At 63.5% G+C, this 14,765-nt stretch overlaps 1 protein-coding gene across 1 annotated transcript in view; it reads left to right on the forward strand.

The window, feature by feature from the left end:
- The window catches only part of LOC111145289 (kinase non-catalytic C-lobe domain containing 1), a 59,705-nt gene that overhangs the window by 33,656 nt on the left and 11,284 nt on the right, over window positions 1-14,765 (forward strand). The window contains exons 13-21 of the mRNA XM_022500122.1: window positions 243-405; window positions 480-1,093; window positions 1,409-1,553; window positions 2,623-2,720; window positions 3,555-3,949; window positions 8,494-8,523; window positions 13,021-13,114; window positions 13,205-13,302; window positions 13,431-13,651. Of these exons, the coding sequence (XP_022355830.1) occupies window positions 243-405; window positions 480-1,093; window positions 1,409-1,553; window positions 2,623-2,720; window positions 3,555-3,949; window positions 8,494-8,523; window positions 13,021-13,114; window positions 13,205-13,302; window positions 13,431-13,651 (1,858 nt within the window). The remainder of the gene's footprint in view (window positions 1-242; window positions 406-479; window positions 1,094-1,408; window positions 1,554-2,622; window positions 2,721-3,554; window positions 3,950-8,493; window positions 8,524-13,020; window positions 13,115-13,204; window positions 13,303-13,430; window positions 13,652-14,765) is intronic.

Below are 14,765 nucleotides of genomic sequence, written 5' to 3' on the forward strand. Positions count from 1 at the left end.
TGTCCACGCACACACCCTGCCGACCGCTTCCTGTCCTGTCTGGGTGGTGACGACCCCAGCCTGCAGCAGGAGGAAGGCCCCCTTGTCCTGTCTGTGGCCTTCGAGTCGCTCCCACCCTCCACCACCCGGCCCCTCCCCCGGCTCCTTCACCCTTGACCCTGGAGGTCCCCGTGGGGTGGGGAAGAGCCACCACAGCTTTGGGGCATCCACACTGCCCGCCCTCATGCAGGGTTTGTCCCCAGGCTTTGTTGGGGTTAGCCACGACCCCAGGCTGGTGGCCGTGCAGGGGCCTATGCCCACGCAGCCCCCCAGCACTGAAGGGGCCACATTACTGCCAGTCGCCTTCCCCGCCGCAGCCACACGCTTCAGGCCCATCGTGCCGGCCCCAGATGCAGCGGCCGCCAGGTGAGCACCCCGACCCTGGGGCTGGTGGGGTCCCCGAGCCCTCCCCGAGTGCTTTCTCCTCTCTGTGCTCTCAGGGACAGGGAGGGCGATGGCCAGCAGGCTCCCGAGGCCCCTGGAGCTGCCAACTGGAAGACGCCTGACCAGCCGTCACCTGGTGCTGGACCACAGGGAGCGGCCCCAGAGCCTCTCAGAGAGTCCACGCCAAGAGACAAGGCCCAGGGGATCCCCTGCGTCCCAGCCCCTGGCCCAGAGGGGGCGTCACCAGTGATGCCCGAGCCTTCTGCTGATGTCCCACTCCTGAAGGCACAAGCGCTCGCCACGGAGGAAGGGCCCAGTGTGACCCGCCGTGACCCGAGTCACCCAGCCAAGCCACTCAGGAACAAGGCCACTAAGGGCCCAGGCCAGGAACCTGAGGGTCCGTCATCAGCTCCATGGGACCCCTCCCTGGCCCAGGCGAGTCCAGACAGCCCCAAAGGCACCTCTGTCCCAGAGCAGGATGACCAGTCCACAGACAGTCACCCCGAGCGGCCCCTACCAGCAGACCACAAGCTCGGTGTGTCCAGTGTGGACGCCTCGCCCCTCCCGAAGAGGACAGCCTGCCCGTCACTGCAGGAGGCCACACGTCTCATCCAGGAGGAGTTTGCCTTCGACGGCTACTTGGACAACGGACTGGAAGCGCTGATCATGGGTATCATGGCAGAGGGCCCACAGGGTTCCCCAGACAAGCCCCAGGACCAGGGAGAGGCCGTGGGGGGACACAGTGCCCTGGGGGTGGGCCAGTGTGTAGGGGAACTGGGGCCCCCACTCGTCCGTCTGCATGAAGAGTTCGGGGGGCCGAGCCGCGCCCAGGGGTGGGTCTAGCAGCAGAGCCTCAGGCAGGAAGAGGGTCTCAGAGCCCGGTCCCCCCGCTCGGGCGTCTCCCCCACCTGCAGCTGTGTGGCGACAGGGAACCCGGAGGGGACGCTCCCCCGTCGTGACTGGCCGCTGCCGTTTTGCAAACCAGGTGAATACATTTACGCCTTGAAAGACCTCACCTACGCCACTTTCTGTGGGGCCATATTGGAGAAGTTCTGTGACCTCTACTGGGGGGAGAAGTTGCTGCAGAGTCTTTTCAAAGTGGTGAACGGGAGGACGTCCCCCTCCGAGAAGTGAGTCCCCCTTCTCAGGCCCCAGGCTTCCCCCACCCTGGGGTCCCCTGCCAGGCGGGACGGCCCTGGTTCTGCCTCCTCTGGCCCACCGCTGTGTTCCCCACGTCCTCCTGTCCCCTGAAGTCCAGCTCCCCTGGCTGGCTGGCCACGCGGGTCCCTCTCGCTTGTCCTGAAGCCCACCCTAGCCCCCAGCTTTCCCTCTGGGCACCGGGCTCCTTCGTGCAGGAGGAGAGGACTGTGGGCTCACGGGGCGGGAAGCGCATCCCTGCTCAGGTACCAGCTTGAGGAGGTCAAGTGACCGGGAGCCCAGAGGGCAGGAGGCCCCACGGGGAACAGCATCTGCCCCCACCCCCTCATCCAGGCGGGCACTGCATGACAGCTCCCCTCCTAATGGTAGAAAGGGGGTGATGGCTGCCGGAGGACCAGCCCCTTCACAGACTGTGCCCTATGCTCCTCTGCCATGGACTATGGACAGCCATGTGGGTGGAGGTGGCCCCGAGGGCTGGGACCATGGCTGGACCCCAGTGCCGTGACACCTCATCCCTAAGCTCCAGGCACCCCCACAGCCCCGTCTGCCTCCAGAGGCCCCACCAGGCAAGTAGGACAGGGCTCCCTCAGCATTTGCCGTGGTTGCTGGGGGGGGCACCTTGCCGCACTCCCTGCCCGGGCAAACAGGTCAACAGAGCACCGAGATGAGTGCCCCCCGCACTTTGCTCTTGGGGCGGGGAGAAGGGCCGTCCAGGGACCTCCCGAAACGAATGTTCAGAAAGCCCTGTGCCCGTTATTAGGCCCCCTTAACCACTGCGGAAAGAGGGGCCTTGTGCCATCCTGTGGCCTGGGGTCACGTCGTCCTCAGGAAGCTTGCATGGGACGGGGGACGCCCCTGTCAAACGGTGTGCATCCGGGGTGCTGGCACAGGGTCACGGGCAGGTCCCCACCTCAGCCTCAGCAGGGTTCTCCTCATCCTCCTAAAGCTTCCTGCTGGAAGGCAGAGCAGGGAAGCCACTGTGCTGTGGGGAGGGGGCGGGGGGCCACGGGGTGCCTGCATCGTCCTTCCTTCTGACGACAGTGCTTCAGAGGAGGCTGGGGCAGAGCCCGAGGGCAGCGCAGCCGGCACTCCGAGGGGCTGCTCCATGTCCAGCAAGAGGCCATTGCTGCACGGAGCGGGTAAGAGACATGGGCTCGGGGGCAAGAACTCCCTTCTTTCAGGAGAGGCTCCCCTCTGGCCCTGAGGCCCCCAGTGCCCCTTCAGAGGCCCCAGAGCAGAGCCCGTCCTCCCCTGGAGGCTCTGTGCTAGGAAGCGGGTTCTCCCAGGCCAGCAGGTCGGCAGCAAGTGGAGCCCAGTGGACGGGGCTGGGAGGGCACTTCTCCCTGGAGTCACTGGCCGACAGCTTGCGACAGGGAGAGCTTCACATCTTTCCTAGAAACGTGGCCCATTGGAAGACCCTGAGGTTTATGTCCTGGAATGTTAGCGCAGGGTTCCAAGGTAACAAAGGTCTTTACAATGTCACGAAATCAGTCCGACCGGGACGAGACTTTAGGAATCGGGTGGCATGACTGTGATCACATATATGACAGCCCTGGGGGGACGGTGAGGACAGGCCCCCTTGTCCCACCCCTTCTGCCGCACGCACACCCAGGAAGTTTGAGAGCAGAGGAACTGTGCCCAGGGAGCCCCTCGGCCCCTCTGCCCCTTGGTGCAGCCTGGGTCGTGCCCATCTCCGCACAAGCAGTCCACCAGCCCTGGGGTGTCCTCTGCAGACTCCGGCCCCATGGGATGACCTGTGTTTGGGAGGGGACCCGAGGGACCCTCCTGGGAAGCGGGACCACCGCCCTGAATCCGCAGGACCCTGCTGGCCCCTAGAGCAACAGAGGGGCACCCGGCCGTCTCGAGGGGCCTCCTGTCCCCGACTCAGCACGAGCGGCCTCTCTGTAAACAATGAGGGACGGACTCTGCCACACGAGCCACAGTGTCGAGTGGAGCCCTCCTCTCCTGCGCAGGGAAGGAGAAACTGGCCACGGCGCGTGTCGGCCGAGCTCCCTGCCCGTCCCCGTCGCTGTCCGATGTGGATGCAGACGAGCTGTCGCGGGGTAACTTTGAGGTGGGATTCCGGCCTCAGAAGTCCGTCAGAGGCGAGCGGGAACAGCAGCTGGAGGCCGGAGAGCACGGGCAGCAGGGTGGGGGCCCGAGCCCCGAGGCCGTGGCCCAACTGGCCCGGCCCAAGGAGGGGGGCCTGGCCGCGCCCCCGGGCCCGGCGGAGCTCCAGCGCTGCAGCCCCGGCTGGTGCAGTGCCTTCTACGAGGCGGACTGCTTCGGCGCCGACGTCCACAGCTACGCGCGGGAGCTGGCCAGTCAGAAGGCAGGCGCGGCCCCCGGCGCGGACGCCCAGAGCCTGGTGAGTCCCGGGCGGCTGCCCGCTACCGGTGCTGGGGAAGGGGGTGCTGTGGCCGCAGAGGCACCCTGGGCAGGGAGTGCCGCGTCGCAGCAGCGGGAGCTCCCAGTCACTCAGGCGGGGGCGGGCACAGAATCCCCCCCACCCCCGTGACCCTGGCACTCGTCTGGGCGCTCTCCCTGTGCGTCTTCCCAGGGCACTGCTGTGCTCACCAGTGTGTGTCCTCCACATCAGGGGTAGGACGTGGCCTTTCTCTCAGCTGGGCACATGGGCGGCCGTGACGCTTGCAGGAGGTCACCTTGTGCTGGCCGCCACAGCTGGCCGCGGGCCATGTCTCTGGAGGGGGCAGGCAGGCCGAGCCCTCGTCCCGGGCGGCCTCCTGTTCTTCAGGCAGCAGCACTGAGACAAGACACCTTTTGGGCCTTGCCCGGGGCTGTCCGTCCAGGCTGGACCCGGGGCGCGTCTGGCCTGGGCTTCTCGGGGGGCGTCCCTCCTGCACCATCCAGCAGGGCGTGTCTCCCTGGTCAGCAGGGTGAGAGGAGCCCACAGATTTGAGGCTGGCCAGGCCAAGGCCCTAGGTGAGGGTCGCCCACAGAGCTCTGGACCTCTGGTCGCTGCGCCTGCCACTGGGCACCTGCCCCCCATACCCAGGGGCTCTGACCAGGGCTGCAGGCCCCACTCCCAAGTGACCTAGAGCCCGTGGACCTGGGACCTGGGCTGCAGCCTTCCCTGTGACCAGGAGCTCCCACGGGGCCTCGTCGCACAAGGCCTGACCTTCCAGGACAGCAGGCGGGAAGGACCCCCTCAGCTCACGTGTTCTGCTCCCGGCGCCTCTGCTTGGCCTGTGCGACGAACTTCCTCCGGCCTCCAAGCCTCCAAGCGGAGCCGCAGGAGCACCATGTCTGCCCGGCCCTGACCTGCCCCCGTCTGGACCCTCCCCGGGGCTCCCCCTTGTTCTCCTCCTGCTACTGCCTGAACGTCGCGCTTCTGCTCAGTTGCACGCGGGACAGAGAGCAGGGCCCCGTCCCCGGCCTGCACACGTGACGGTGGGCCATGCCCTATGGCCTCACCCTGTTCTCCGGGCTTGGTGCTGTGGTCCCCTGCAGAAGCCATCGCGGGTGCCGGGCTTCAGGGCCTGGTGGGGGCCTCCCTGGGGGCCCTGGCACGGAGGGTGGCCCCCATGTAGGGCGTCAGGGGGCAGGGAGCGCAGAGTCCGACCACACGGCAGCTCCGTGCCGCTGCGGCAGTCCGGGGCTCCCAGCCCCTGGCCGTCTTGTCGCCTGCCCTCAGGGGCCTGCGGACCTCACCCCCACTTCCTTGCCTGTGACACGGATTTGCACACAGTGACGCTTGCCCGGGGCTGCCGGAGGTTCCTGTCCCAGCAGCACAGGCTTTCCACCTGCGACGGCCGTACCCACGAGCGGGAAACGAACAGAGGCAGAAAGCCACACCAACCACCCCTTGGGGGACCAGCTGTCACCGTGACAGGGCCCAGGCCCGTGGACAGCGAGTGCCGGCCCGTGGCTTCCGAGGGGAGAGTCACTGAACACGCTCCCTGCGTTTCCTGGCTGTGGGGGCCGAGGCCTGCAGGTGCTGACAGCCTCTGGCTCCAGGCCCGGCCTGCGGTCAAGGGACCCGGGAGGGCTCTGGGAGAGATCACGGACCCCGGACTGGGGCAAGACCTGGGACGAGGATCCCATGACCGGGGCCCGCTGGAGGTCGGGGGAACAGCGAGGGGCCCCCAGCAGCCAAGTCAGAGCAGCCAGAGAAGCAGCGCACAACCGGCTTCTAACTCGGAGTGCGCCTCACCGCACGTCCACACTGACACGGATCGCTGAGCTGAAGGGAGCAACGGCTCAATGACGGCGTTTCAGGAAACAGAAAATCCCGCCTGCAGTTCACAGACTCTCTAGGGACCTCAAAGAGCCAAACAATCCTGGAAAAGGAGCAGAGAAGTGACGACTCACTCTTCTGGTTCCAAACTTGCTGCAGAGCTGCCGTCGTCCACGCAGTGCGGTCCGGCACGAGGACGGACGGACGGACCAGCAGGACAGACTGGAGAGGCCAGAAGCAAGCCCGCGTGAGATGGGTTTTGACCAACCGCCGGACCAGCCAGCGGGCAGAGGACAGCCTTCGCGACACGCGGCGCTGGGGAAACGGTGTGACCGGCGGGAGGGTAACGTCGGGCCTGTGTGCGCGCCACTTCCAGAAGTTAACGGAGCCGTCAGAGGCCTGAACGTTGGGGCTAAATTGTAAATTATAAATTACAAATTATATTACAGCAGAAAACGGGGGGAGCTTCACGGCACTGGACGTGGAAACGATTTCTCGGATACGATACCGAAAGCACAGGCAACAGAAGTGAAAATAGAGAAACTGCGCTCGATCGAAACGCGGTGCGTCCAAGGATGCCGCCCGCAGAGGGGACGGGCGCGCCACAGAACAGCGGGAGACACCCGCACACGCCTCTGAGAAAGGCGAAATGCCCAGAAGGTCTAGGGAACAAGGCCGCAGCCACGCGGGGCCTCCGCTGAGCCGGGGCTGATGGACCCACGTAGACGTCTCCCCAGAGGACCGACGCAAGTAGCCGAAATAGTCCCCTTCACTGGTCACTGTGGAAAATCAAACCGCAACGAGACGCCACCTCACACCCAGTAGGACGGCTCCCACCAAAATCTGAAAAAGAAAGAAAAGACCGTGTTGGCGAGTCGCGGAGAAACGGGAGCCCTGCGCACGGCTGGTGGGAATGGGATCTGGCGTGGCCACTCTGGAGTTTCCCGCAAAAAGTAAGCGTGGCTGCACCACGTAAGCCGGCAAGTCCGGCTCTGCGTGTCCGCCGGGGAGAGCCTCTGGGAGCTGCCTGCGCCGTGCCCACGGCCGCCCCGAGGTGGGAGCAGCCCACGCCCAGCCGCAGACGGCCGGAGACGGAGCTGGGGAGCGCGCACGCCGCGGGACGGGCTGGCACCCGCCACGCGAGGAGGAGCCCCGAGGCCTGCTGAGTGACAGCCAGACACGGAGGGACCAGCACCGTGTGCCACTGACCTCGTGAGGTCCCCGGGGTGGCCACGTGCACAGAGACCGCACGGGGCCAGGGATGGGGCTCTCGTGGGGACAGAGCCTCGGCCGTGTAAGCCGGACGCGGAGGGCGGGCCGGGGGTCCCACAGGGTGAATTACTTCATGCCACTCAGCGGCGCGACGGGAAATGTTACCGTCGGAAACTTCATGTTGTATATATTTTGTCACAAAAGAATTTTTCCAAATAAAAACTTGAGAAGCAGTTGAGAGCGGGACACGTAGGTGGCACCGTTGGTGCAGCGGCCGACTCTGGGTCCCAGCGGGGGTCGCGTCTCAGGGTCGTGAGGTCGAGCCCTGCGACGGGCTCCGCGCTCAGCAGCGAGTCTGCTTGGGACTCTCTCTCCCTGCGCTGCTCCCCACCATGCGTGCGTGTTCTCTCTCTCAAATAAATAAATAACTCTTTTTTTTTCAAGATTTTATTTATTTGGCAGACGGAGACCACAAGCAGGCGGAGAGGCAGGCAGAGAGAGGAGGAAGCAGGCTCCCCACTGAGCAGAGAGCCCAGTACGGGGCTCGATCCCAGGACCCTGAGACCATGACCTGAGCCGAAGGCAGAGGCTTTAACCCACTGAGCCACCCAGGCGCCCCAAATAACTCTTTTTTTAAAAGTAGTTAAGAACAAAAAAAGGGGGAGAGGTGATCAGTGGCCGTGGGAGCCTGACCCGACGCAGGCAGATGTCATTCTGGTTGAATGTGAGTGAACGGGGAAGAGTGAGGCAGGGTCCCCGCGCAGTTTCCTTTGCCCTCAGTCCCTGCACACGGCCCGCCACCAGCTCGCCACCCTGACCTCAGCTGGACCCAGAGCCCTGCTGACCTGGGGACAGGGAGGCCAGGGGGCTGCTCACGCCCCTGTCACAGAGGACGGGGCCCTTCCCAGGGCAGCTCACTGTGTCTACACCGCCTTCCCCAGCAGCTTAATCCCAACAGTTGTTGGGGGGGGTGCTAAGGGTCCAGGTGTGTCCTCCAATGTCATAGGTCATCCTCTGACCTCACAGGTCACGCCTGCTAACTACAGCCACATCTTTGGGGTGGGCGGCAATGGACAGACAGCCCTGTCTCCAGCCCCTCGTGTTCAGTGCCACAGAGAGTGGCTCTCGTGCGTGCGAGCCCAGGGTAGGCTGACGGGGCCCTGCGCTCCATCCCGCGCTCTCCTCAGGGCGGTGGCCCTTTGCAGGGAGCCGTACCTACTAGTGACGCCAGTCGCCCTGCACCCCACTCAGACTGCTCTTGAAGGTGGGCTCAGAGACAGCTCAGGCCAGGAGTGTGCTGGCGGCCAGCACCCGCTCCAGTCCGGACCGTGGCCTTGTGGTTGGGACGAGGCGCCCTGGGCCTCCCGCCTCGGAAACTGGCTCGGTCCCACAGCCACTCTGTGGGCGGCACCTGCAGGGCAGCCGGGAGGCGGTTTGAGGGGCACTAGGGAGTGACCCGGAGTGACCTCGTTTTCCTTTTTGTTCCTGCCCACCTGGGGAAGACGTCTCTCCTGGAACCAGAATGCAGACAGGTGAGTTCCCCGCGCCCTGGTTGGCCAGTTTCACGTTTCTCTTTGAGAACCCACTGCTTCTGCTTCAAATCATGAGCCTCGGGCTAACTCGAAAGGAGTGAACAGCCCTCGGACCCACCCTCACCTTCACTCCCCAAACCGAGGGAGTGCGAAGCAGGCCCAGGTGGGGGAGGGCAGAGCCGCTGGAGGGCACAGTGTATGTCCCCGAGCGTGCGCCCATGTGCCCCTGCCGTGAGGGCCAGCTGGGTGCCCTCGTCTCCCTGTGCCCACGCCATAGGCGCCCCTCCTTTGCTCTCAGGACTTAGGTGAATGGTGCTGATTTCGATTCATCCCTCTTTTCTCTCTCTGCCCACAAGTTCCGGCTCTCCAGCTTCCTCCATCCGCGGTTCTCTTTGTCCCCGGGGCGGGCAGCCCTCGGGCCTGGGACGGTTGAGGGCTGTTGTGTGGCTGTTCAGAGCACACTGACTCTGACTCCTCATAATTCTACAGGGAAAGTCCCTTGTTGGGTGAGGCCATGGGGAAACACCTCAACGCAGATGACCCTGAACGTTTTCCTTAGACCTTGCCTGTCCGTGTCCCCTGGGGTCGGGTTTGCTGGACTCCTTCGAGGAATGGCCGTGGTGATGCCCCACTCGAGTGTGTCTTCTCCATCATCCCCTCTTGTGTGGAGTTTAGTTCACATAGATTTAGCTTTAAAATCAGTCAGAATGGTCCTGGAGTCTGTGAGCCCTGTTCCAGAAGGAAGCAGGTGCCTCCCATCGGCCCTCTCTGGCGGGAGGGGTCTGGATCAGCATCCGGACCGTGTGCGAGGGGGCGGTGGTGCGGGACAGAGCCTTATGCAGAGTCGCTGTAGAAGGGCCCTCGCTGTGGCGGTCCTGAGCCGCACAGAGGAAGAACCCAGGAACAGAGAGCTCAGGGCCGCCCTTCCCCTCTTCAGACTCTGAGGGAGGTCAGCCAGGGTCATGGTGTCTTCAGAAAGCCAGGGGCAGAGACACCTGGTGGCTCCGTCAGTTAAGCAGCTGCCTTTGGTCATGACCTCAACGTCCTGGGATGGAGCCCCGAGTCCAAGTCTCTGTTCAGTGGGGAGTCTGCTTCCCCCCTCTCTCTCTGTGTGCCCTCTCTCTCAAATTAATAAATGAAATCTTTATTTTAAAAAAAGAAAGGGGGGGGGCGCCTGGATGGCTCAGTGGGTTAAGCCTCTGCCTTCGGCTCAGGTCATGATCCCAGGGTCCTGGGATCGAGCCCCGCATCGGGCTCTCTGCTTGGTGGGGAGCCTGCTTCCCCCTCTCTCTCTGCCTGTCTCTCTGCCTACTTGTGCTCTCTGTGTGTGTGTGTGAAATAAATGGATAAAATCTTTTTTAAAAAATTAAAAATTAAAAAAAAAGAAAGAAAGCCAGGATCACAGAGAAGCACACAAGGATGGGACGGCAGAGCCCCTGGTTCTCGTGCGAACCAGACCTCCAGGGGACGGAGAGGAGTCCGTCTGGAGCACAGCTGTGGGGGCGACATGCGGGTGCTGCTGCCAGGGTTTGTGGCGTCCCACAGGACTGTCCTCGGGGATGACACGTTCCAGATCTGTGCCACCCACCGGGTAGCCAGCAGCCGTGTGTGCTGAGCACTCAAGGTGTGGCCCATGAGACAGGAGTTGACACTTTCATGTTCTTTTTATTATTTTTTTAAAGATTTTATTTATTCATTTGACAGAGAGAGATCACAGGTAGTCAGAGAGGCAGGCAGAGAGAGGAGGAAGCAGGCTCCCCGCCGAGCAGAGAGCCCAATGCGGGGCTCGATCCCAGGACCCTGGGATCATGACCTGAGCCGAAGGCAGAGGCTCAACCCACTGAGCCACCCAGGTGCCCCTCGTGTTCTTTTAATACTAGAGCCACCACAGGTGCCCATGGCTCCCACGTCCGAGGTGCACGCAGGCCCTGCACACACAATTCTGCCCCACACACCACGGGCGCTCGTTCCAGCCCCCACGCTGGCAACCAGCGACTGGGTCCTTGGGCCGACAAGGGGGGAGGCAGGTTTGGAGCCAGGCTGTGTGACGTCAGACCCACAGGCTCCTCACGCAGAGTCCCGGCCAAAAGATGCCTGAGCAGCTCTGGGGCCGCGGGAGCAGTGCTCGGCCGGCTTCCTCCCCAAGCAACTGCCTCCTGTGGGGATCTCGCTGTGGTCCAAATCAGCGTTCTGTTTGCATGGAGATAGACGCCTGCTGCCCTAGGGTGTGACGCCCTCCCCCTGCAGCTTGCTTGTGGCCCCGCTGGAGAAGGACCCGGAGGCCTCTGGGGACCTGAGTTAACCACTGAGACGTGGAGGAGGAGGTGAATCTGTATTCAGTCTGCACCACGTCCCCCAGCAGCAGACCCAGCCCCTGCCCCACAGCTGCCCGGGGCCTGGCACGTCCACCGCCTGGTGTGGCCGTCGGCTGCCTGGCTGTCAGAATAGCACAGGGAAGAAGACAGCCCCGTGAACCACCTCCTCAGTAAAACCGCTAGATAGAGGGGATTCAAATATCTCGATTAAGACACCACCTGCATTTTTAATTTCACAACATTGTACAGAAATAAATGCTCCTGACAAAGCCAAGTCCCTTGTTGTCATCAGAGGAGAATGGGGGAAGCTTGTTTGGGTTTGAGCTGATTAGATGTGCCCAAATGAAGACCACAGTGTATTTGGCTTTCAGATGAAGGTTCCTGTCAGTGTGGCCGTTTCAGGGTCCTGGGGCCACTGTGAACCTGGTTAACAGGAAGGTATTCTGGTGGGAGTCTGAGAGATCCCTGGGCCTCTGCCCCTTCCTCTGGTTCCTGGCCCTGGCCAAGTCCCCCTCACTGTGTCCACCCTACACTCCTGTCCTACTCCTGCAAGTAAAGGCAACCTCACACCCCCAGCTGGAGACCCGTGGAGGCTCAACTCCCCCTCCCAGGGACGTGCCAGGCTTCCAGCACCCTCTCCGCTCCAGATTCACACCCATCCTCAGCCCTGGCCCCGCAGGGTGGGACAGTGAGCCAGGCTACATCTGTTCCCTCCTTCCTTGAAGGGAGGAACCGTGTCTGGATTCTGGTCATTTCTAACAGTCGCTGCCCTGAGCCTGCCCGGCCAGCAGGGCTTCCCTGGTCCCTCTGGGTGAGAGAAGAATCCAGAGCGTCCTCTCGGGAGGGCAGAAACTGCTCCCGCCAAGCTCGTGTGGACCCGTGTGGACCTTCCTGCGAGATGCACATTCTCCAGGAGGGGCTGGGACCCCTGCTTCTGGGCGCCCCGGCACACTGTGACACGAGGACGCCCCGCTGGCACCAGCTCTCTGAACTGCCCGCGGGCAGCAGTGACCACGCGTCCTGGCCGCTGTCCCCGTGCAGCACGGCCGAGGGGCCTGGAGGGAACGGGGGGTGGGAGGGGGGGGGGGGTAGTCAGCCAGAATCTGGGGCAGGGACTCCGCACCGGCGTCCCTCGGGCTCGACCATGCGCACCGGACGGCCGGGCCTCAGGTGGGGTCCTCACCCGCGGGGGCCCAGGTGCGGGGAGGCGGCAGCCCCGTGGGGGTCTTGCAGGGGCCTCGCGGGGCAGCGGGGGCCGTCGGCCGGTCGGGGGGGGACCAGCCCCCGCCCCCCAACCAGCCAGAAGCAGTCCTGGACACCTCGCCGAAGGGCAGCCCCTCGGCGGGGCGGGGCGGGGCCTGAGCCGCAGCCCCTGCGCCCCAGCCCCCTCCTCGTGCGGGGGCCCCAGCGGACGGCCAGGAAGGCGCGACAGGCCACAGCTGCCCGACCGGCCTCCGCCCGCACGGTTTCACGTGGCCCAACGGGATCTGCCTGGCAAATACCCGTGTGCTGGGTATTATCTTTGCGCCCCAGGTCTGCTGACCTTTCCCAACAAAACGGTCACTCAGCCAGAAAACGGCTCGTTCGGCGAAGCGCACGGCTCCGCCCCCACAAGCCAACTAGCGCCAACCCACTGCCGGGCGGGGCGGCGAGGAGGCGCTTTTATAGGAGGACGTGGGGGCGCCTGTTGTAAACTAAAAGTCCATTGGAGTAAACTAGGGGCTGCGAGAGTCGTAGCTTCTCATTGGTTGGGCCCTGACCACCTCCCATTGGCTGGCCGTGAGCTTCTCTCATTGGCTGGGCTGTTGCCGGGGCAGGAGGAAACCCCCTGGTCGAACCGGGTAGAGCCGCAGGTCCACCTGCAGGGTCCCTGCTGGGTCTGTGTCGTCCCGAGCTGGCGCGGCTGAGCGCTCCCCCGCTAGCCTCCTCCCCGCACTCCAGCGAGGTTTCCCTTCACGTTGGCTGGTCCCCTCGTCAGAATTCACGTCTCCCGGGGCGCACACAGATACCCTTTCTGCGGCTGGATGACAGTGTCCCTGTGAGGTCCCTAGGAACCCTGGTGTCCCCACGTGGGATGTGTCCCACGCTCTGGCTCTGTGCAGGCCCTGAGGGGAGGCCGACTTCTGCGAGCACGCCGGGAAAGTGCGGTGCGCTGGGGCATCACGGGCTCTTTCCTGGCCAGGAGCTGGAGCAGCAGCTGCTGATAGAGAAGAGGAACTACCGGAAGACCCTGAAGTTCTACCAGAAGCTCCTGCAGAAGGAGAAGCGCAGTAAAGGTAGCAGCGGCTGGGCAGAGGCGCTCCCGGGGGCTGGGGATGGGGGCAAGGGCCTGGGGCCTGCTTTGTGGCAACTCTGCTCTCCTCCAGGCTCCGAGGTGAAGACCATGTTGTCCAAACTGAGAGGGCAGCTGGAAGAAATGAAGTGCAAAGTGCAGTTCCTGGGACTGGTCAAGAAGTATCTGCAGGCAAGTCTGCCCAAATCCCTGCCCCCCACCCCGGGTCAGTAGCAGGTGACCCAGCACCCGGTCCTGCCAGCACCTGGTGGCTCAGGCCAACCAGATGAAGGCAGCTCACTTCCCCCCACAACACACAGGTCATGTATGCCGAGCGGTGGGGCCTGGAGCCCTGCGCCCTGCCCGTGATCGTGAACATCTCGGCGGCCCACTGTGACACGCTGGATTTCAGCCCCCTAGACGAGTCCTCATCCCTCATCTTCTACAACGTCAGCAAGCACCCACGAGGCGGCAGGCAGAGGAAGGCCCGCGTCCTACAGGCCGGCACACCTCTGGGGCTCATGGCATACCTCTACTCCAGGTGCGGCTGCCCATGCCCCAAGTAGGGAGGTGGGCCTGTGAGATGCCCTGGACCCCTTCATGCCTTTTGAAAGCAAAAGGGAGGCAGGAAAAAAGAAACAGGCCCCCAAGAGGTGGACGAGGTGAGGAAAGTCTGCCTTCCCTCATCTGAGATGGGTTTACACTTTTTTTAATTTAAAAATATTTTCATCAGAACTTTAAGCGGCCTATGTCCGCTGCCATTCGCCTTCTTCACCAAGCTCTTGGCCAGACCCGCTCCTGGAGTTCCAGGTGCACCCAAGCAGGTGCTGGGAGGAGAGCTGGGGAAGGCAGCCGCGCACAATTAACCTCCCAGGGGGCTTCTAAAATGAAACACACACAGGAGCCTCAGAGACATGCCTGGATCGCAGCCACTGTGCTGGGTCAAACCACCCCATAATTAACCGTCTAGCTCTGCGGGGCCCACTGGGGAGCTTCATCTCAGCGCGCTGCATTACTTTTGCAGCCGCTGTCTCTAGGCATGAGCATATGTGCTCATTAGACCCCCAAACTGATGTGCAAGGTGTACGCACTCACCCTGCCGCAGGGAGGACCAGCCCCCTCATACCCAGGGTCACAGGCACCCCCAGGACACCCCAGACCCCTCCAACCTCGGGCCCTCCTGTCCACCTGGTACACAAGCACAGGACCTCCTGGCAGATTCCCTTGACCCAACGGCCTGGCCCACTCCCAGGCTTGGGGCCTGGCAGCTCAGGGGTGGTGGGTACAGACTAACTTCCCAGGCGGTGGTGGGAGGCCTCACCCAGTCTTGGCTTTGGGAGACCCATGACACACTTGGGAACCCCCAAGGCCGCCTTTGCGCTGGAGGCTCTGGAGACCCAGAACTGATGGTCAGGTGTCAGCAGGGGACACTGGGGGCTATTGGGGAACCAGGGAAGTCCCTGAAAGCAGGGGCCTTCCAGTCCTCTGAGGACAGCAGTCTCTGCTCATGCAACCTGAACTCCCAAGGTGGGCTGCACCTGGCTGTGCTGGGAGCCTTCCACTGGCTGATGGCCCAGGTAGACCCTTTGCAAGATGGGTATACGACACACACACACACACCGAGGGCTGGCTGTGTGATTACAGGAGACGTCTGT

Source organism: Enhydra lutris, unplaced genomic scaffold (genome assembly GCF_002288905.1).
Source record: "Enhydra lutris kenyoni isolate GAN:26980312 unplaced genomic scaffold, ASM228890v2 scaffoldscaffold12, whole genome shotgun sequence".
Lineage (NCBI taxonomy): Eukaryota > Metazoa > Chordata > Mammalia > Carnivora > Mustelidae > Enhydra > Enhydra lutris.